Source organism: Ochlerotatus camptorhynchus, unplaced genomic scaffold, assembly GCF_037179485.1.
Source record: "Ochlerotatus camptorhynchus isolate MF236.1 unplaced genomic scaffold, CSIRO-AGI_Acam_v1.1 ptg000328l, whole genome shotgun sequence".
Lineage (NCBI taxonomy): Eukaryota > Metazoa > Arthropoda > Insecta > Diptera > Culicidae > Ochlerotatus > Ochlerotatus camptorhynchus.
This window is the reverse complement of record NW_027040816.1, coordinates 4,889,435-4,910,693: the sequence shown is the minus strand read 5'-3', so window position 1 is coordinate 4,910,693 and position 21,259 is coordinate 4,889,435. Positions and strand designations below refer to the sequence as shown.

The window sequence follows — 21,259 nt, the reverse complement described above, 5'->3', positions numbered from 1 at the left end:
ATCTGCATAACACATGAGTGCAGCACGGATTTCCACGGCGCCTCAGTAACTATCCTTAATATTTTCACATTGTTCAGTTTAAGTTGTTCAACACTATTAGGAATATTTTCAAAATTTGGACGAAACGAGCGAAAAAATTTACAGCGACAAATAAACACGTCCACTCGCGGCCAAAGCATGCTTCGATCCTCCGAAAAAAATCTGAATTCATCTTACGGGTAAAATCTCCACTCGTTTAATATTGAGCTATTGTTGGCATAAATAACAAATTTGCTGAGTTAGGCGATATTGCTCTTAAATTTACATTACATACCGGCACCACCAAGCAGCTCGACATTTATTTTTACTGACATCCCAAGTAACATTGCAAGCTTTATAGAGGTTTTATAGCATTCTACAAGTCTAATTCATGGTCTACAGAACCCTAAAACCAAAATTGTTACTTGGGATCTCAGCAAAATTTCTGTTTTTTAGCTGAACTTCGGCAAGTTTTTCACTGAGAGCCAGCAAAATAAAATGCCAAGCTGCTCGGTGATGCCCATTTTGGCAAAAAAAAATAAGTGTGTTTATTTACACCAAATTTAGCAATAATTATTCAATCAGCGAGGAGAAAGGGAAGGTCAGAATAGCAAATAGACGTCTTAAATTTCATTTTCTTTTTCTTTTCCATTCATTTTCACCCATATCCGAACGATATACATTTCGATTGAAGCGCGTTCCTTGAGGGCCGTTAAGTGTCCACGAGTCCCATAGGTGATCAGCCTTGATCACCACGTATGGTGGCAACAGTTTTCCAGTTGCACTGCCGCAAAACATAATGGAAGCGGCAGACTTAATGAATAGATCCAATAGATTTGTATCATCGTAATTGAAGATGTTGGAAGCAGGAACACCGTCGAGGGATTTTTTTTTAGGTTGGCCATGTATTCGTCAATTGTCTCCCGTGCTCGGCTTAATTTTATGTTTTGAGCACAACGTTTATTCAGTTCCTGATGACCGCGAAGGAAGTGTGCCACCCAGTCCCGCGAAGGTTTGTTGTTTACGAAAGTTGGAGCATTTCGATTCTTCTTCATCAAATAGATACGCAAAACCTCCCGAAGATCGTCGGTTCCTACGGGAAAGCCCCACTCGGACATGGTTCGAAAATGATGCTTCATCCGCATATGTAACTACTTTTCGATGGTGGGAGCTTCTGGAGAAGTTCTGGTGCGATCCGATCAGCTTGTTATAAATAGTTTGCCGGCTATAATTTAGTTTTCTCGCAGCTTCTATGTGGGACATTTCTCCAGTTCTGACTTTTTGTAGGCATTCTTGTAAATTTTCTACCTTTAGGTACTTCCGCACCATTTTTGAACCTAGAAAAAAGTAAACAAATAAAACTTCATTTTTGAGATAAAATAACTGATTCCAATGAAGAACCAACGCATCTACCGTTGAAATATGATAAATCAATAGATGAGCCAGGGATTCACCACTGGCAGACTTTTCAAGACAACCCAAGGGGTGGTCACTCTACACACTTGTTTTGCGCCAACTTTTTTCTCAGTGTCCCTCACTGTGCCGCAGTTGTACCGGCAGTGTCAAGAAGTCATTGAACTGACTTTTGATTGCTTGTGAATAATGCCTTGTTTGGCAACCCAGTATTTTAACAGCTTTTATTTTTGTTTTGGTTTTCAATGTTTTCAAAAACGACACGGACTCCAGTTGGGACTACACACTGGATGCATCCGTCTCCAAGGATGCCTGCAACGGACGAGCTCCGTTGCTACACGATCCTTCCATCTTTGGCGTAAGGCCGACCCCGCACAACGAACGTCAATCATTAGTCAACCAACCCTTCTGGGAGCCGGCGGAGGAAATGGATTTGCACCGAATTTTAACCGCCCGAGTACACGGGAACAAATCAAAAATCCGAAATGAGATAAATGACTCATGATTTCATGAACATAGCGTATTTTCATGTTATGAAAATACACCATGAATAATATTCATGATATCATGAGCTATGTTTGCGTAACGCACCCATGATTCCGGAAATCATGAATCATCCGAGTTAAAATCATGAACTAACTTCATGAGTTTAACTTTTAGTTTTTAAACCAAAACATGTAAAAAATAAAATAAATCATCCAACTGGATTCGAACCAAGAACCTTACGATCGCTAAACCCATGCTTTGACCACTAGACTATCAATACTTGTATCAGAAGGAAGGCAAAAGGCGTATAAGAGATACCTATGTAGTGCAGTGAACACGATTTTTCAGGTAACGCTTGAAGCGGTCATGATTCCGCTGCATTATGAAATCATGAATTTCCATAACGAAATCATGAATCATTGTTATGATTTCAAGGGTTGGCAAGTTTTTTGATTTCATGATTTTTTGTTCATGATAATGGAATCGGATTTTTTCCCGTGTATCATCCGTCGGAAAACTGGAAACCAACACCGGCCAGAACACACGTCGGACTGATGAAGGACGCACCGCTGACCCGAAACGGACCAGCCCATTTTCCAAGCTGAACTACTTGTCAGAGTCCACCAACCCGTACACCCTGCAGGACAATTCGATCAGCTTCAAGGTCTACAGCGCCTCCAAGAACAATCGCTTCCCAGGCCAGCAAAAATCGCATTCTCCACTTCTTCAATAACCCACCCGTATGCCGTCCGAGGATCTGCTGCTGACTGCATTCACCTCCAAGGGCTGCCACCCGTCGCAAGTGCGAATGTTCCCGCTGAAATCGGGAAGTTCCTCCTCCGGATTGGTCGAGTTCCCGAGCATAGCTTTGGCGGTGAACGTCATCATGAAGTGCAACCACAGCGCGATGATCACAAATGCACAAAACTCCCGTTCATTAAGAAGCTGTGCTTCTCCTCCTCCAAGAAGATGAACAGTGCGTGGAGCAGCGAGAACACCGAAAACACGTTAGCTTTGAAAGAGCGGAAGCTTATTTTCTGAGAAAGGAAAGGATTTTCCTTTTTCTGGGTAGTTAATGTTATGATTCGTAATTATAATTTCTTATTGTGTTAGTTGGAAGTGCAAAAAGGAACGAGAGTAAAAAATTGTTGAACTATTTGAGATTTTGCCAAGACGGTCCTCCAACATTATACAGGGGTTGTGAGAAATATAGGGTACTAGCAAAATTTTGTCCAACTTTGGACTATTGAAACTTCGTTGAATATGGTTCGATTTTCAATCTTCAAGAAACATTCGACTGGAAAACTAATCAAGTTTTATGGTGAGGTAATGGAAATTACCATGGTTACCGGATATCGGAGATATTCCGGGTTTCTTGAGGGCATGTCTAAATTGCTAAAATTTGTGATGAGTTTTTCTCAGACTGTCCGTTACTAATCTGTGTTTTTTGTTCTTACGCCAAAAATAGAACCATTTCCAAAGCAAATGACCTACCAAGAGCTAAAATCGACTCAGAATCAACCGAGATATGGCCATTTCCCTGGAATCGGTCATGAGGGAGGGTTCTGAGTGCGGTCAGTTCTTTCATTCACTCAAAACATGCCATGTGACACCTCTTTCTTCATGGTTTTTTACCATTAGGCTTTCTATAGACTTTGAATGGAGCATTGACCACATTGGCCACTTCCGAAACCACCGGAGTGCCCTCGGGGGAACCTGTAGTAGGGGACAAATTCATTTTTACAAAAATCATGCCGTGTGACACCTCTTTCTTCATGGTTTTTCATCAGTAGGATTTCTAAAGACTTTAATTGGATTATTGACCACATTGACCACTTCCGGAACCACTGGAGTACCCCCATAGGCACCTGCAGTAGGAGAAAATTGCATTTTTACACCAAAACATACACAGCAAAAAAAAGTAGTGTAAATTTCCGTTACTATGATGCACATAAATGGAGCGTCATATATCATACATGTTTAGATTAAAGATCGTGTAAATTTATGAGACATGTCATGCAATATTCCATATATTGTATGTAACTGTCCACTTTTATTTGCAACATTTCTTGCAAGCTGCTAGTTTACGTGAAAAGGAAGATTACATGTATGAATGTTTCAATGCATGGATGTTTACATCGCCAGTAAAATTCAGAATTTTTCGGTGTGTGCCATGTGAGACCTCTTTCTTCATGGTTTTTTACCAATAGGCTTTCTATAGACATTAAATGGAGTATTGACTACATTGGCCACTTCCGTAACCACCGAAGTACCCCCGGGGAACCTGCAGTAGGGTACAATTTCATTTTTACACCAAAACATGCCATGCGACACCTCTTTCTTCATGGTTTTGCATCAGTAGGCTTTCTATAGCATTGAATGGATCACAACAACTGGAAAACAGGTTATCAGCTGATTTCCGAAATACTAATACAGATGCAAGTCTCAAGGCTATGCTATGATTATCTTTGTCGCAATGTTCATTGTTTACATTTTTCATAACGAATCGCAAAGAATGAATATGCATCTTTGTATTTTTTCTCTTTTTCAATCTGATCTTACTACATACTCGCAGCGTGTGAGTATAGTCACATGAACACAGACAAAAGCAAAATTTGAATTTTATGTAAGGATGAACTAAAATGCACCCCTGGAGTAAAATGCGTTGTTTTTCGTTGCTTTCCCATTTGAGTGAGGAGCGTGTTCCCACCATCGACGTCTGTAAAAAAGTTGGAAAAACTTTTGATTGACGATTGGTATTAAATACCTATTGAAACAATTCATAAACCGTACGATTCAATTCCCAGACGAGTCCAAGGCGAATCCTTGCTTCCGAAAAAATCTTTCTCAATGTTATTATTGAATTTTCATCGGTGTATACGAAACTTTTCATATCTTTTCATATCGTCACATCTTACATGTTGACGAAAAGTAATGAAAAAAGAGCTGTCGTACGGCATGTATTGGTGTAAAAATATAATTGACCTCTGCTATAGGTTCTCCGAGGGCATCTCGATGGTTTCGAAACTGGCCAATATGGTCAATAATCCACTTCTACAGAAACCTTTTTGATGAAAAATCATGACGAAAGAGTCCCCTGCTAAAGGAATCCCAATCTATTCAATGATCCAATTCAAGTCTTTAAAAAGTCTTTTGATGAAAAACCGTGAAGAAAGAGCTGCCATACGGAATGCTTTGGTGTAAAAATGCAATTGTCCCCTGCTACAGGTTTCCGTGGGGCCTCTTGGTGGTTCAGTGAGCGGGAAATGTGATCAATGATCCAATTAAAGTTTATAGAAAGCCTACTGATGAAAAATCATTAGAAAAAGCTATAGTATGCCACAGTTTGGCGTAAACATGCAATTGTCACCTACTGCAGGTTTCCCGGAGGGCATTTCGGTGGTTCCGAGGCGGCCAATTTAATTAATGACCCAATTCAACTTTATAGAAAGCCTACTGATGCAAAACCATGGAGAACGAGCTGTCACACGGCATGTTTTGGTGTAAAAATGAAATTGTCTCTTACTTATGGTTTCCTGGGGGCATTCTGGTTGTTCCGACAGTGGTCAAACTTCGCATGTAATTCAAAATGTCTTGTTCGGTTATAAAAACAACGCGGAAGATTTTTTCGATTACCGCGAGTGAACTTTTTCGGAGGCAGAATTTGGTGAGATCCAGCTGATTATAAATCAATCATAAATGCATATTTCCCAAGGGGTAGGTACACACCAATTTTGGGTCATCTTTTTTGTCAGTGTGCCGCAAGTATGCTGATTGTGCCGGTCATAGAGTAAGCTGCGATTGTTTGTAAAATACCCATCTCGGCAACCCGGTATTTCTGACACCTTGAAACCAAAACAGGTTTACAAAATGGTGAGTTGACAACCTGGAAGGAGCGGAATACCTAGCCCTGGTCCTCACAAGTTCCTACTTCACGCCTCCTCGAGTCATATGATAACAAAAGACTACCAGCTGAAACATGGACACAGCTGGTTGGCGTAGCCTGGGCAATGTTGCCAGTCCGGCAATAGCAAAGTGAAGAGGTGCGACGCGAACACTGGCGCGGTAACCATAGTACGGTGATAGAGGAAATGCTTCACCAAACCTGAGCGTCTGCTCACCATGGAGGTGCGGCTCAAAACGGCGTCTGTTCTCCATGTTAGGAGCGGCTGATCACCGTCCTAGTGCCAGCGTGGGACTCTAAACAGAGCTGTGCACGATGGTCCCCCGGCGAGACAGGGGGTTGGGGCAGGCCCAACAAGCCGCCCTGGAAAAAAACAAAGTTGCAAATACCGAAGAAAGAAATACGGATCGGAACAATCGGCACAGACCTACGCGACGAAATAAGGACTACGATTGGAAACTCGGAACATGGAACTGCAAATCGCTCGGCTTCCCGGGTTGCGATAGGTTAATCTATGACGAACTTCAACCACGCAACTTCGAAGTCGTAGCACTGCAGGAACTTTGCTGGACGGGACAAAAGGTATGGAAAAGCGGGCATCGAGCGGCTACTTTCTACCAGAGCTGTGGCACCACCAACGAGCTGGGAACCGGCTTTGTAGTGCTGGGTAAGATGCGCCAACGCGTGATTGGTTGGCAGCCGATCAACGCGAGGATGTGCAAGTTGAGGATTAAGGGCCGTTTCTTCAACTACAGCATCATCAACGTGCACTGCCCACACGAAGGGAGACCCGACGACGAGAAAGAAGCGTTCTATTCGCAGCTGGAGCAGGTGTACGACGGCTGTTCGCAACGGGACGTCAAAATCGTCATCGGCGACATGAACGCTCAGGTAGGACGGGAGGCAATGTATAGACCGGCAATCGGGCCAAACAGCCTGCATGCCGTATCGAACGACAACGGCCAACGATGCGTGAACTTTGCAGCCTCCCGGGGTATGGTAGTTCGAAGTACCTTTTTCCCCCGCAAGGATATCCACAAAGCCACCTGGAGATCACCTGACCAACACACAGAAAACCAAATCGATCACGTTCTAATCGACGGGAAATTCTTCTCCGACATTATCAACGTCCGCACGTACCGCAGTGCGAACATAGATTCGGACCACTACCTAGTTGCAGTATGCATGCGCTCAAAACTCTCGACGGTGCATAACACACGTCGAAGTCGAACGCCACGACCCAACATTGAGCAACTACGGGACACCGGAGTTGCCCAGGACTACGCGCAGCAGCTGGAAGTTGCACTACCCACGGAAGAGCAGCTTGGCGCAGCTTCTCTTGAAGATGGCTGGAGGGACATCCGTTCAGCCATAGGTAGTACTGCTGCAGCGGCACTAGGTACTGCAATCCCGGACCGAAGAAATGACTGGTTTGACGGCGAATGCAAACTGTTAGTAGAGGAGAAGAATGCAGCACGGGCGAGAATGCTGCAACACCGCACGAGATTGAATGTGGAGCGATACAGACAAGCGCGGAACAGACAAAACTCGGTTTTCCGAAGGAAGAAGCGTCAGCAAGAAGACCGAGATCGCGAGGCGATGGAAAATCTGTACCGCGTAAACGACACACGGAAGTTCTACGAGAAGCTAAATAGTTCGCGCAAAGGCTACGTGCCACAAGCCGATATGTGCAAGGACTTGGACGGTAACCTTCTCACGAACGAGTGCGAGGTGATTGAGAGGTGGAAGCAGTACTATGACGAGCACCTCAACGGTGAAGCAGCAGAAAACGAAGGTGGCACGGCAACAGACCTTGGAGCACGCGCAGAAGACGACAGGCTACCGGCCCCTGATCTTCAAGAAGTTGAGGAGGAGATCGGTCGGCTGAAGAACAACAAAGCAACTGGTGTAGATCAACTACCAAGTGAGCTATTGAAATACGGTGGTGAAGCACTGGCTAGAGCGCTGCACTGGGTAATTGCCAAGATTTGGGAGGAGGAGATATTACCGGAGGAGTGGATGGAAGGTGTCGTATGCCCAATCTACAAAAAGGGCGACAAGTTGGATTGCTGCAACTACCGCGCGATCACACTGCTGAGCGCCGCCTACAAGGTACTCTCCCAAATTCTATGCCGCCGTCTGTCACCATATGCAAGAGAGTTCGTGGGGCAATACCAGGCGGGATTCATGGGTGCCCGCGCTACCACGGACCAAATTTTCGCGATTCGGCAGGTTCTGCAGAAATGCCGCGAATACAACGTGCCCACACATCATTTGTTCATCGCTTTCAAATCCGCATACGACACAATCGATCGAGATCAGCTATGGCAGATTATGCACGAGTACGGATTTCCGGATAAACTGACGCGATTGGTCAAGGCGACGATGGATCGAGTGACGTGCGTTGTTCGAGTATCGGGGACACTCTCGAGTCCCTTTGAATCTCGAAGGGGGTTACGGCAGGGTGATGGACTTTCGTGTCTGCTGTTCAACATCGCGTTAGAAGGTGTGATCAGAAGAGCTGGGATAGACACGAGTGGCACGATATTCAGGAATTCCATCCAGCTCCTTGGTTTCGCCGATGACATTGACATTATGGCACGGAACTTTGAGATGATGGCGGAAACGTACATCAGACTGAAGGCTGAAGCTAGACGGATTGGACTTGCCATCAACGCATCAAAGACAAAATATATGAAAGCAAGAGGTTCTAGGGAAGACAATGTTAGCCTCCCACCCCGAGTTCAGATTGACGGTGACGAAATCGAGGTGGTCGATGAGTTCGTGTATTTGGGCTCACTGGTGACCGCCGAAAATGATACCAGCAGAGAAATTCAAAGACGCATTATGGCAGGGAATCGTGCCTACTTTGGACTCCGGAGGACGCTCCGGTCGAATAAAATTCGCCGCCGCACGAAGTTGACTGTCTACAAGACGCTGATTAGACCGGTGGTCCTTTACGGCCACGAGACCTGGACTATGCTCGTGGAGGACCAACGCGCCCTTGGTGTTTTCGAACGGAAGGTGTTGCGTACCATCTACGGTGGAGTGCAGATGGATGACGGAACGTGGAGGAGGCGAATGAACCACGAATTGCACCAGCTGCTGGGAGAACCATCCATCGTCCACATTGCAAAAATTGGGCGACTACGGTGGGCTGGGCACGTCGTAAGAATGCCGCACGACGACCCAGTGAAAATGGTTCTAGAAAGCGACCCAACAGGAACAAGAAGAAGAGGCGCGCAGCGGGCAAGGTGGATCGACCAAGTAGAAGGTGACCTGCGGACCCTTCGCAGACTACGAGGCTGGCGAACTGTGGCCATGGATCGAGTAGAGTGGAGACGACTTCTTCGGACAGCAGAGGACAACAAGGCCTTAGCCTGATTGGTAAGGTAAGTATGAAACCAAAACATTGAAATCGGATAAATCGGATTGAGAATGACGTGGGATGTGTTTTTTGATCCATAGGGTAATAAAAGTTCTGTGTTTTAGTGTTTTATAATGCCCTAAAAGGCAGAACAGAAACCTAGCCTTTCGGCCGGAAAGAGTTGGAACAGGTGTGGAGTATTGTTGGAGACCGACTATAGAGGGTAATAGACTTCTTTAGTTTGTTTTGTGTGAGTTGCAGCAGTATTTGAATTAAGGGTACTGATTAGGTCTGATTAACTGCCTCTTCCTCTTGAGTCCACTCTAGAACCTACATTTCGTATTTAGATCTATAAGTGAACTGCAGGTCTGAGTTTCTCTGGTATATTCAATTAGAAGATGTTCCTGAACATACAGTCAAACAGCACGTAATGTTCTGAACAACTTCAATAACAGTTGTCCAGCAGTGCTCCCATTTTATTTACACCAATCTAATGCCTACGAGATTGTGATGAAGGTATGCCGAAAATGTGCCGATGGATGTGTCCAAGCTGTGTAGAATATAATTCCGGCACAAAGTGCTGAGTGACTTACCCCTTGATATTTCCATATATTATTAAATACGCGCCAGATTTCGAAACATCACATTCCGAAATCTGGAAGTGTGTTTGCAGTACCATTATTCATATGATAACGGTAGTGTTAACATGCGGGGCTTATTGTAAGTGAAAGTAACCTCGAAATGGACGTGAATTACCAGGCATTCTGAAATGGGTTGCTGAATCTGCAGTAGAGCTATCGTTTTCTAACTCCCGGACTAAAGTTGTTTTAAATTATTACATAAAGGATTGTTGTAAGCAAATTTCTTCCATAATACCACTGCCAGCCAGTGGAAGTTAGATTGAATACACACATACACACGCACATAAGCCGGGAATGGCTAATGGAATTTTGCCTGGATGATGGATCATTTTCATTATCCGTAAGTATATCAAATTGATTGCTCAATTGAATTTCATCAGAAGGGGATCAAGCGATTTCTTTTGCGCTTAGGAGCCATGGTGGCAGAATCAAGTTTCTCCAAATCGACTTCCAAACAGATGACTATAAGAATCCGAAGGATCGTCGAGAAATTTTCGTACTTGGTGGCAAAGGAGCTATGTGATCAGTAGCAATTGGCGTTGAAGGCGACTTTGTAGAGTCTTTACTCCTATCGTAAAATCCATAAGAAAACGTCAGACTGTGCGTGAAAAATGGCGGGCTTCGTACTATCATTTCACTCCACCGAAAATGGATTCAAGAGAACCAAGCAGAAGAACGAAAAAAGATGCGGGCACGGGAAAATGCAAGTGCAGTAAACAATCGCCTCCAAGGAGGAAATGAACTCAAAGACCCTCTTTTTTAATTAAAGTTAAAAAAAAAACTGAATTAATCGACTCCGTAAAGCTAACACGTTTGAGCCTTGCAAATATATAAATAAAAAAATCGAAAGAAATGTTCAATTTTTTTACAGCGTATATTTTTCTTGTTTTAAAATCAATTCTCTACAACTCGTCCTTGGATAACATTTCGGTACAATCAATAGTTTTTTAGGTACGTTTTTTTTCAAACATAGTGCTCATGAAAATACATACGCCTCAGAGAGACCGACACATCCTCATCCATCCTAATCCTCAAATCAACCTTCTCATCCACATCATAAAAAAAATAGAATTTCCTTTTCTATTCCTATAGACATGTTTGGCAGTGGTGCCAAAATTTAATGAAAATTTGTAATTTGATGTGACGGACGGGTGTTTAAGCAACCGGTGGAAACTGTAGATACTACCCAAGTAACATTTTAAGTTTTATTAAATACTACAAAGCAACTATAAAACAACATTCATAAAACCCTGGTCAAGGCTATTTTGTAATTAATGCATCCACCAAAACCTCATTAAGATTAGAATATGTCTAGTTGGCCCACCCTGGAGAAAGTTCTGAAGGGTGTATTCTCGAAGCTCTTCAAGATTGATTTACAGCAAAAGGTTGTATGACGAACGCATTGAGAACCATTTGAAAGCTACAATAAAAGCTATTTAGCAACAATAAAAACACTTTCCGAGCTATTTCACCTAGCCACATGCTGAATCCACTAGGAAAGCATCATTCAAGATAGAAAAGGATTTATGAATCCGATCTTATCAAAATAATTAAAATAGAAACTGATGGTATAAAAATCTTGTTGAATATCCAAATTTATCACAATAGTTCTCATTAAGAGGCCTAGTTTTAAGTGACAGTTTAAATTTTATGTGAAATGTACGTGAAAACATCGAAAAAATTAAGTCCACCCTCGTAAAACGTTGATTTGACCAATTATTTAACATTGAAAAAAAAATATATTCTTTAGATCGAGCTTGGCCGAGATTTTTTTTATTATTTTTGCATTTAAATGTTTGCACATTGGTAAATTTACCAAAATATAGTTATATATAAGGAAATATTGATTGAAAATCGAAGATTGTAAAAAAAAAGACAAACTAATTGTAACATGGCGGCGGCATCAAAATTGATTTTCATGGGTCATTTGCGAAAAAGTTGTTTTGCTTCAAGAATTCCTTAACAAATTAATAAGGTTTTAAAATGGCTTTTATGAAGAAAACTTGCAGGCTGAATTGTATTTATCTAAAGCCATTTTGCTTGATCCTAACCCGTTCAGATTTATGGCAGCATTTATGGAGGCAAAGTTGCCTGCAAAAAGTTAAACGTCAAAGTTTGTTTATCTTTCGATAGTTGCGCTGTGAGATCCAGGATTCTTCCAGGCGGTTTTCTCCCGATGGATTGGAAGCAGTTACTCAGATAGTTTGCGATACTGTTTTACAACATTTCGCATGTCGAACAGCTGGAAGTGCAATCGTTCCCGAAAAAGATCCCCTTCTTCCGGATGATTACAGAAGTGCACCTTCCAACGATGCAGGGATGTACGCTTGAATGAAATTTTCGAAGATTTGATTCTAAAATCGCTGCTATGGATCGGAAACCAGCTAATCTCAGCTTACGAACAGTTTAAGTGGTTTGCTGTCGGTTGTTATTTCGATTGTCATCGCAAGATCTGGAGAAGACTGGTATGTTTTTCAACTTTAGACAATGTTTTATGAGTTCGAGGGCCCCGCTCACTTTACTCTTCTCCGACAGATGGTCAGTCGTTGGTGGTGTGCTGGTTCTTCTAAAGAAGTAAATTTATCTGAAATTGACTTTATGTTTTCATCCTACTTCGTCTATCCTTCGAGATTTCCTTGTCATAAATTTGGCATTTATTAACTATGAGGAACCATCTTTTAAGCTCAATTTGTAAACAAAGTATTTGGGGAGTTAATGATGCTTTTTAAAAAGGCTAAAAAGGAACAATAAATGCTTTTTTCTCTAATGCAAAACCTAATTGTTTTATGGTTGCTTTTATAATGATAGAACACGTTTATAAAGTATTTTATCATGACAATAATAAACAATTGCTAATGACGTTTATGCTTGAATTACAGAACAGTTTTAAGGAGGGATTTATAACTGTTTTAAATTTATTTTTAAAACAAGACAGTTTTCGACTTTCTTGCCAGACTATAAAAGGTTTTTAAAACAGCAAAAAGCTGAATTACCAAGCAGGAATGTTTTACACTTTAAAATGCTATATTTAAACCAAATGGATTGTTCATTGCCGTTATAAAACCATCATAAATCAGAGTGGATGCTAAACGGTTACTGGATTGTTACTTGGGTATAGATTCCATTGATAAGCGGATGGAAAGTGGAATGTAGTCAAACGAACTGTCAGCTAGTGTAGCCAGCATGAAGTCATCACTCCACATTCCGAATTATTTTGCGGAAAACGAAAGAAGGAAATATTACGCAAACCACTCCTTGATTTGCTTTGCACTTCATTTTGAACTTTTGCGCACAAAACAAAACAAACCTGCTCAACGAAGAACTCTACGATGGCATGAACATTTTTCACGAATGCCAGTAAGAGCATTTATTTTTCATGGTTGCCGAAAACACTATTCTAGATAAACAATTCAAAAGTTCCTATCTGCATTGATCGATTCTCTTCATCGACTTTCTCTTTCGTTAAAAACTCAGCTGCAAAACCTTTCACTGTTGTATTTGACGTTTTGGACGCTAAATAAGAACCTCCTTTAACAAACTATATAGTCAAAGCAGATAGGACCATTTAAAATGTTCATCGAGTATTCACGACATTCCTTTTCTATTTTATTGCATCTCTGTCTATTTTTTGCATACAATCCTGAACAATCCTTCTGTCTTTTCCGATCTATTCTTGTCGTCTTGCTCGGATGTCATCGCAGCGCTGGCAAGTATTTGTTTGCAACAAAATGCATCTGAATGGGTGTCGTTCCCCCTGATACTCCCTTTTAAAATATGACGCTTGAGTCAAAATGGCCTAAATAGCTATGGAAGATTCATATTCCCTCATGTTGAAAACATAAACAAAGTTTCATTTAAGTCGAAAAGATTCGCGTCGGAATTTAGATTTTGCAAGAAATTTCCGCATGGAACTGCTGTACCACGATACCGTGAACAACTATGTTCAATCGGATTTAATCGATAAAGTAGTAAAATTTAATAAAATTCGTTTCAGTACAGCATTTTTCCAATAGATTTTCTTGTATTTTGCGGAGTATTTTGTGGTAGGCAACATTTTAAGGGGGGAGTACATTTTGATTTTTCAACAAAATGCATTTTTTTTGGCTTGAAATGTTCCTTGGGATGTATACATTAATTTAGAAAAGACTCCAAGTCCGCCAGAATATTCCTTACCGCTTTACGAAGCGATTTCCTAAAACATGTACCGGCGCGCTGGGAGAGCATTTTTATCTTTAAACGCGTTTATCTCGAAACGGGGTTTTTCAAACTGGCGTGAGAAATAACTCTAACCAGTTATCATCAAATTTGGATATCGCCTAGGTTTTCTTGTTCAGAATTAAATTCTGCTTAGAAATACGTATCCACATTTTCGATTTAGTCAAAAATGGATTTATAATCTACGGTTTTGTAAGCATTTTTAGGGTGAAAAAATGGACTTTTTTTTCCTAAGGCCACAACTGTTGAAAAAATTAATTTAAAAAAAATCGGAGTACGTATTTCTAACCCAATTTTCTATACTAATCAGGATTTTTGTTCAATTTATGTTCCAGGATCACATGGAAAGGAGTATTTTCCCACGCCGTTTTCCGACTTCCGCGCGGGGACGCCAGCGCGACCTGGTGCACCGGCCACGGGGAGACGCCAATCGAGTTAAAAAAAATACAAATTGTAGTTCGAAGGATGACTAATAAATGGGTTATAACATATTTGCCCTCCCTGAGTGTTTAATTGCTTAAAAAATTAACGAAAATGCCTTACTTTTTGGACGTTCAAAGTGTACTACCCCCTTAAAGCAGGTTCGTCGCTGGTAAAAGTTGCTCACTCATTTAAATAATTTGAATTTAAAAAAAATGACAAACGTTTCTTTATATTAGTAGCAAGTAGCGTTTTACAGCTATAAACTCAGTTGGATTATAAGACCTACAAAGAATTAGTCGAAAGTGCCTTTATATTAAGGCTATTCTAATGAAAACTGAAAGGTACACGCAAAACAAATTTCTCTTACATCCAGTGTAAGGTTGGATTTATTACATCTTCCACGTTCCAGAAAGCATATTTTTGTATAAAACCTTCAAAATATGATTTTCTAGACGCAATGCATTTGGGGAAACAAACTTCGTCCGGAAAATAAGCTAACATTAAAATTAAAAAAAATATTTTAAAAACCTTCCGGCGACCACATTACAAAATTCTGTTCATGTCGCTAGACTTTGCCAATTCTGCATACTTTTCATCCAAATCTGTAATAGAATTTTACATTTCCCGGTTGGGTGTAGAAAAGGAAAAGATAATCGTAATCATCATCAGATCAGCACCACCCATCGAATTACGACGGCCGGAATTATGTTTGCATGTCATGCGCCACCAACCTGCATCAGGTGTTGTGCAACATCCCTCAATAAACGCAGGGAAACCCGCATCGAGTCAAATTGCTCCACAAATTCATCACCGTTGCGCAACACACTGCGCCATCGCATCATGAGGGGAGCAATTTTGTGACAATGTTGGCATTAACCTTTCTGCTGTCGTAGGCACTCGATCGTTTTATGTATTTCAGAGCACTCGCTACTTTGCTTTTGTCATCGGAAGAAGAGCTCATGGCGGATGCGGTGCACGCGTTTCTTTCCTCCCCGTGTGACAGCAATGTGACGTAAGCGCCACAATCATAAGTTTTGTTTTTGGGAGAAGATTTTTTCTGTTCCGGCATAATAGAAATGTAAATTTGCAGACAATTTTTCATGAATGAAGATTTCAGGAAATGTGGAATTTAATTTAACAAAATGAAGTTCATAGAACATACCCCCCAATGAAAACTCAAGTTTTTTGGCGTCAATAGGTGCTATTGAATATGAAAAGGCAAAAAGGTGAAAATTGGTCATAATGGCGCATGCGGCACTTTGCTGTCACACGTCAGAGACAGCAAAAACTCCTTGCACCCGTGTAGAAATGGCGGCGTTTGTTTTTGCGAAATGAAACACAAATGCGCTCTGGACGCGAGCAAAAAACTAATTTAATCAGCGTTTGTTTTTATTCACCTTAAAATTACATTCACTTTTTGCTAGTTTTCTTACTTGCTAAACCTACTTCTTCGTGATGATTCGCTCGCTATTCATCTTAAGTCTTATGGGAAAAAATAAATATGTGCGCGGCAGGTTGGCTTAAATCTCTAATTGAGGACTGAGCGAGCGAGTTGGAGTCGATTCCGGCCTGCACGGTGGGAAGTGGGATTGTATTTCACACCGATTCGGAACTGCGTGGCCATTCCCCACCGTGCAGGCGGCCGGCTCATTTGAACGTTAGAAAAATAACAGTGCACAGCAGGAACAAGCGGTAGCGGGTAATGATACACTATCTCTTGGAGGGAAGTCATCGGCTGACTCGCTAATTCTACGCTTTTTCGACAGGGGAAAACGTCCGCGTTCATCGCGTCACGGACGCCTTCAACGTTTGATGATGCGAAGCTTTGTCCGCACCACTGCTGGGACCCGTTTCACGGTTTTGCGTGGGCGCTTGTGAGTCCTTTTCCGCTTGTGTGGAAGTGAATGATGAGGGGGAGGATGATGCCTTACAGCTCGCTGGCTGCTGGCGGCATTCAGCGTTGATTGTTTTTGTTTGGAACTACTCGGCGGTTGGGGTAGGGCTGTGTACGGTGGGCCTGGTTTCTTGAAAGTAGGCTGTGGGTAGTCGCGAATCTTTTCCTTCACATCGTAGGAGTTCGGCGAGAAGCCCTGAGGGCCCGGATGTGGACCCCGATAGCGAGAACGTTCTCGGAAGGCTTCTGAGATGTCGTCTCGGTAGTAGGCTCGTGTTGCAAGCCGCTGCTCATGTGTCGACTGATCCTTTTTCGTCGGTTTCCTACTCTGTTTCTCAACAAGCCGCTCGGCTTCCTGCTCTAGGGCTTGTTTTATTTCGTCCTGCTGTTCATGGGCTCTATCTTCTTCTGTTTTTGAAAATATCGCCGGATAGAACTGAGTGATGTCGAAGATGGGTAGGGAGAAGACTTGTGCATGCGATACACCATCATCGGTGCCATCCTCCCTTCGCTGAGCTTTCCGAGTAAGATTTGCTCGCATACTCCTAGGAACTGCTATCATAAACACATTACTATTTTTGGACTTGGAAGTCTTACTGACGGACATGTGATTCTTGATGTGACGTATCACATCGTTGTAGACGGCTACTGCCGGATTGGATTGTTTCTGCTGACCGTCATGGTGCAAACCGTTGGAGTTGGGCTGTCTTGGTGCAACGTTCTCGGCATTAGAAGTAACGCTTCGAACTGGCACAAAGCCATTATCATTGAAGGAATCACCTTCCTTTCCCGAATGGACTTCATTCTTCTTGATCCGGCCGTTCAAATAATCCGACACCTCAGTGGTAATGTTTTCCGCATATTTCAGTGCCGTATCCACGTCTACATAGTGGAATGCTCGGTTCAAGTATGGTGTAGACTGCTTGCTGTCATCGTAATCTTCCGGAAGGTACAAAGTCGTATTGCCAATGGCCTCGTCCAGATACCGTAACAGGTCCTCCCCTTGCAACGTTCTCGGCTCTTGAGATTCAAATTCAATCTCATAGTCCTGGGGTACATCCTTATGGTATCTTAGTAAGGTCTTGAATGGTTGCACAAAACTCACCGCCTCATATTCCGGAGCATCCGGTAGCACCTGCTGCTGGGTGTACCTCAGCACCTCTCCGTGAATGTCCTCCGGCTTGGGAGCTTCCATTTCATACTCAAACACATGATCTGCTTTTATCGGCTCGGCCGGTTTTTCTTCAGGCTCTAGTTCACCCCCCAAACGGGGAGGATTGACCAACTCGATTGCGTCTTCCGGCCCGTTGACCAGATACTGGTTAGAGGTTTTGATCGCCTCATCCAAATACTGAATTAAATCCGCGCCCTGCAGACTTTGGATCTCCGGACTGATCTTGATCACTTTCTCCTCGTCCGGTGGCAAAAATTCCGTCGAGTTTTTGATGGCTTCATCCAGAAAATTGAGCAGATCTTCTCCATGCAATTCCCTTGGATCTACCAACGCTTCCGGAATTGGAAGCAGGAACATGTCCGTGTCGTTCTGAAACACTAACGCCTGGGCATACGGAAGGTAAATGCTTTCCGTATCGTTCATATCTTCCATGTATTCATACTCTGGTGAGTACTCGTAATCCAGTTCGTTTTCTCGACTGCTGCTATCTTCGTCCGATTCCGAACTCGTCGGTCTGGGATCGGTGGTCTTGTTGCCGTCCCCCAGTGCCGGTGGCTCGACTTCCGAGATGCCCCGTTTACTTCGATGCTTCTTGGGCTTCTTGGACTTCGAACGGAACTCACCAAACGATTCCTCCCGTCCATGATCGAAATGCTCGTCCTCTTTTCCCTTCTCAGAATACACAATGTTCGTTCTGGAAATGGTTACCTTTTCCTTGATCTTGGGTTCATCTTGCGGTTTTGGTTGTATCTTGGTCGTTTCCTGGTGCCGTACTTGCGTGTAAGTTTTCTTCGGTTCGAAGTTTTCATGCGCTCGGACTTCTTCTTCGGCGTCATCGAAGTCCAGTTCACCGAATTTCTTCTTCCCCTCATCGGAGTCGTAGAAATCTGCTTCGACATCCTGATCTCCGTTGGCACGACCCACTCGATCGAATTTCTTGTACCGCTTGTTACGATGATGCTCCTGATTTGGTGCCTTGGGGTCGTTCCACTTATCCGAAAATGTATGCTGAGACGCAAATCCGTACTCGTTTTCATTTTGAATGAAGTCATCCAGCTCCTCCGCGGTTACAGCCGCTGCGTTCGGGTGCTTTGTCTTCAGAAGGTATTGATCTCCGTGTTGTTCAAAGTGGGCATCTTCCGGGTCTACGATTCCGTCCAGATGGATTGGCTTGAAGTCGTCCGCTTGCGGGGGCAGTACAAACTCGTGACCGTCGGCATTGGCATAGAAGAATTTAGTTCCTGCGTCTGGTTCCGTGTAGTACACGCTATCGTCGTTTTGAGGCTCCAGATTGGCATTCCCGATATAGGACAGCTCGTTCGGGTGCTTTGAGAACAGTGCTTCGTATTTCGGTTTGTGCTTATATTTTTGCTTCTTGTTCTGCTCTACAGGCCTGTGATAGGTGGTTGGCTTGGTATTGGGCTGCGTGAACAGGCCGTATTCGAAACCTTGGGTGTCGAAGAAGTCCTTCTGTTTGGCTTTGAGCTTCTGAACGTAGTTGCGGATCGTATCGAAGGATGGTGGCGCTGGTGGGAGTAGATTGATGGGGGTGAATCGGATTTCTGGTGGATTATCGAGGTGCAAGGGGTTTACTGGGCTGGGTTTAAGCTTGGGAATGAAAGGAGTGTCGTAGGGACCGGGTTGGATGCTTTGGATATCGAAATTGAATGGGTAATAAAATTTGTTGGGGAATGAATTGGTGTGTGAATTGTACGATGGCGCGGTGCTATATGTCGGGGGTGGAACATGGTAAGCAAAGGGACTTTTGAAGTACGCACTGTTGAGCGCCTTTGTTGGGTAGTGTTTTGGATGATTGATCGGTGGAATATTTCCGTATTCAGGGTAGTACGGGATCGGAATCTGAACCACGTTGGATGGCACTGGCTTCAGCACATCACTTATCGTATGCAGTAGCTGAGGACTTATCGATCCGAGCATCTGCAGTGTCCTCGGTCCTTTGGGCATCACTACCACCACATTTTCTACTCTGGCACTGTTGAATTGTGGCATCACTAGCACCACGAGTGCAATCGTCGGACGTAACCATCTTGAAATCAATTTCTTCTCACTCATCTTTCATAACGTTTCAACCTGAACAGGATAAGAAACAAAAATTACTAAAAACCTTAAATTGCTTTTTTATAGAAGCCCCTCACAACTAAAACAATGAAACACTCAAAACAACACGCACACATAAATCCACCACAGTCCTTTTTGAATATCCTTACTCATGGGTTTTGTTGATGTTGGCTTCTGAAGATGATCACACCACGTTAAAAATTCAACTTTTCTAGTCGTTTCCACTGGAGGCAATCCAAGGCCTCAACATATCTCGAACGCCGTCCAATTCGAGCACTTCCTGCCAAAGTCAGGATCCGAAAAAAAAAATCCGAAGATCTCCACGGACAACTTGACACGGAAAACAACAAAAACTTATAGCGATCTGCCTGGTGATCGCACTGATTTATATAGACTTTTGATCCAAAGCCTCCGGGGCTGCAGTGCGATAGCCCCCCGAAAAAAAAAATCCATTCCAAGACCCACCTTGGTACACACAGCAAGAGCACAACAGAGAGCCACCGGCATACTCCTCGCATTTCGCTCCATTTCTCTCGGCACACACCGCCCGAGGAAAAGCCTTTTCCCAAACCACCCAACTTCAGCAACCATGTGCGCCACTTCGCCGCTCTCTTTCAAGCTCTCTGCTGCTCATCACCGACAACCATGCCGACGGCCACCAATCTCTTTCAACCTTTTAGCATACCTACCCAAAGCAACAAAAAAAAAAACAACAGCATGTTCCTACTTATTGAAAATCATCTTAACACTTTCGCGATCAGAGTAAACGAGAGCGAAAGTTGCGATCGTCAGAGGCTTCACTTTTCTAGCGTTACCGTTTTCGGTAGGAACGGGGCTCGACACCCTCGGCACGGTTGGCCTGGAGACGATCTTTGTTATTGTTGTTGTTTTGACGCAAGCAACACCTGTGATCTGCCCCCGCTGCCGGCAACGCGCGCGCCTTGGCCACCCACCATTTGCCCTCGCTGGCTGTCCACCGAACGATGATGGGAGAATTAATGTTTTCTTACGAGCACTTCCTTCGCTTCCTCACTCATTTCACTCAGCAGTAACGGGTGGTGGTGCTTTTATCGAGACCCATCATCAATCATACGATCGGCCAATTTTTTTCCGTTTTGCTCGTTGGATATTTTTACATACAAAAAAAATGGATACACAGGAAGCGCTCGATGATGCGGAATTGCGATTGGGGGCATTGTTATGATACATATTTTTTTGTTTGCTTCGTTCAATTTATCCTAGGAAACTGTGTCATTAAACGCCTCCGTGAGGAAATGGTAGGTTTCTTTAAATTTAATTTGCACTGTTCCACTACGGGATCGCTGGTCTTTGGCTGTAGTGATTGGTACCAGTGACGTGACCCATTTCGGTGGATTTCAATTACGAATACATGATACGTACCTGCAAATATTTTTTTTTTATATGTTGGATTAAGTAAATTATATGGATAAGTCACTGAAAGAACTTTGTCCAATTGACCTATATGGAAGTCACACGAAAAGAAACTTTGTGTTGCTACACACTGCCAGTTACCCACACTTTAGGTGACCTAGGGGAGTGTCACAGGAGATGACGCTTCCCCCAGAGCTGGAGACTCTATTTTCCGACATCAATGCTTATCCGGCACGCTTATTCTTTACTATTT

The 21,259-nt window shown here is 43.1% G+C and overlaps 1 protein-coding gene and 1 pseudogene across 1 annotated transcript; both read right to left on the bottom strand.

Moving 5' to 3' along the window:
- Positions 1 to 648: 648 nt before the first annotated feature.
- Positions 649 to 1,347, bottom strand: LOC135708228 (uncharacterized; annotated as a pseudogene).
- Positions 1,348 to 15,835: 14,488 nt separating this feature from the next.
- On the bottom strand, positions 15,836 to 19,876 carry LOC135708211 (uncharacterized). Its single transcript, XM_065230216.1, has 2 exons — positions 19,764 to 19,876; positions 15,836 to 19,626 (listed from the first exon to the last, which is right to left on the bottom strand). Exon 2 carries the CDS (start codon positions 19,606 to 19,608, stop codon positions 16,270 to 16,272), a length of 3,339 nt encoding a protein of 1,112 aa, XP_065086288.1. The 5' UTR covers positions 19,609 to 19,626; positions 19,764 to 19,876; the 3' UTR covers positions 15,836 to 16,269.
- Positions 19,877 to 21,259: the final 1,383 nt, after the last annotated feature.

Coding starts and splice junctions, on each gene's coding strand:
- LOC135708211 (XM_065230216.1), bottom strand. CDS start 19,608: ATGAGTGAGAAGAAATTGATTTCAAGATGGTTACGTCCGACGATTGCA.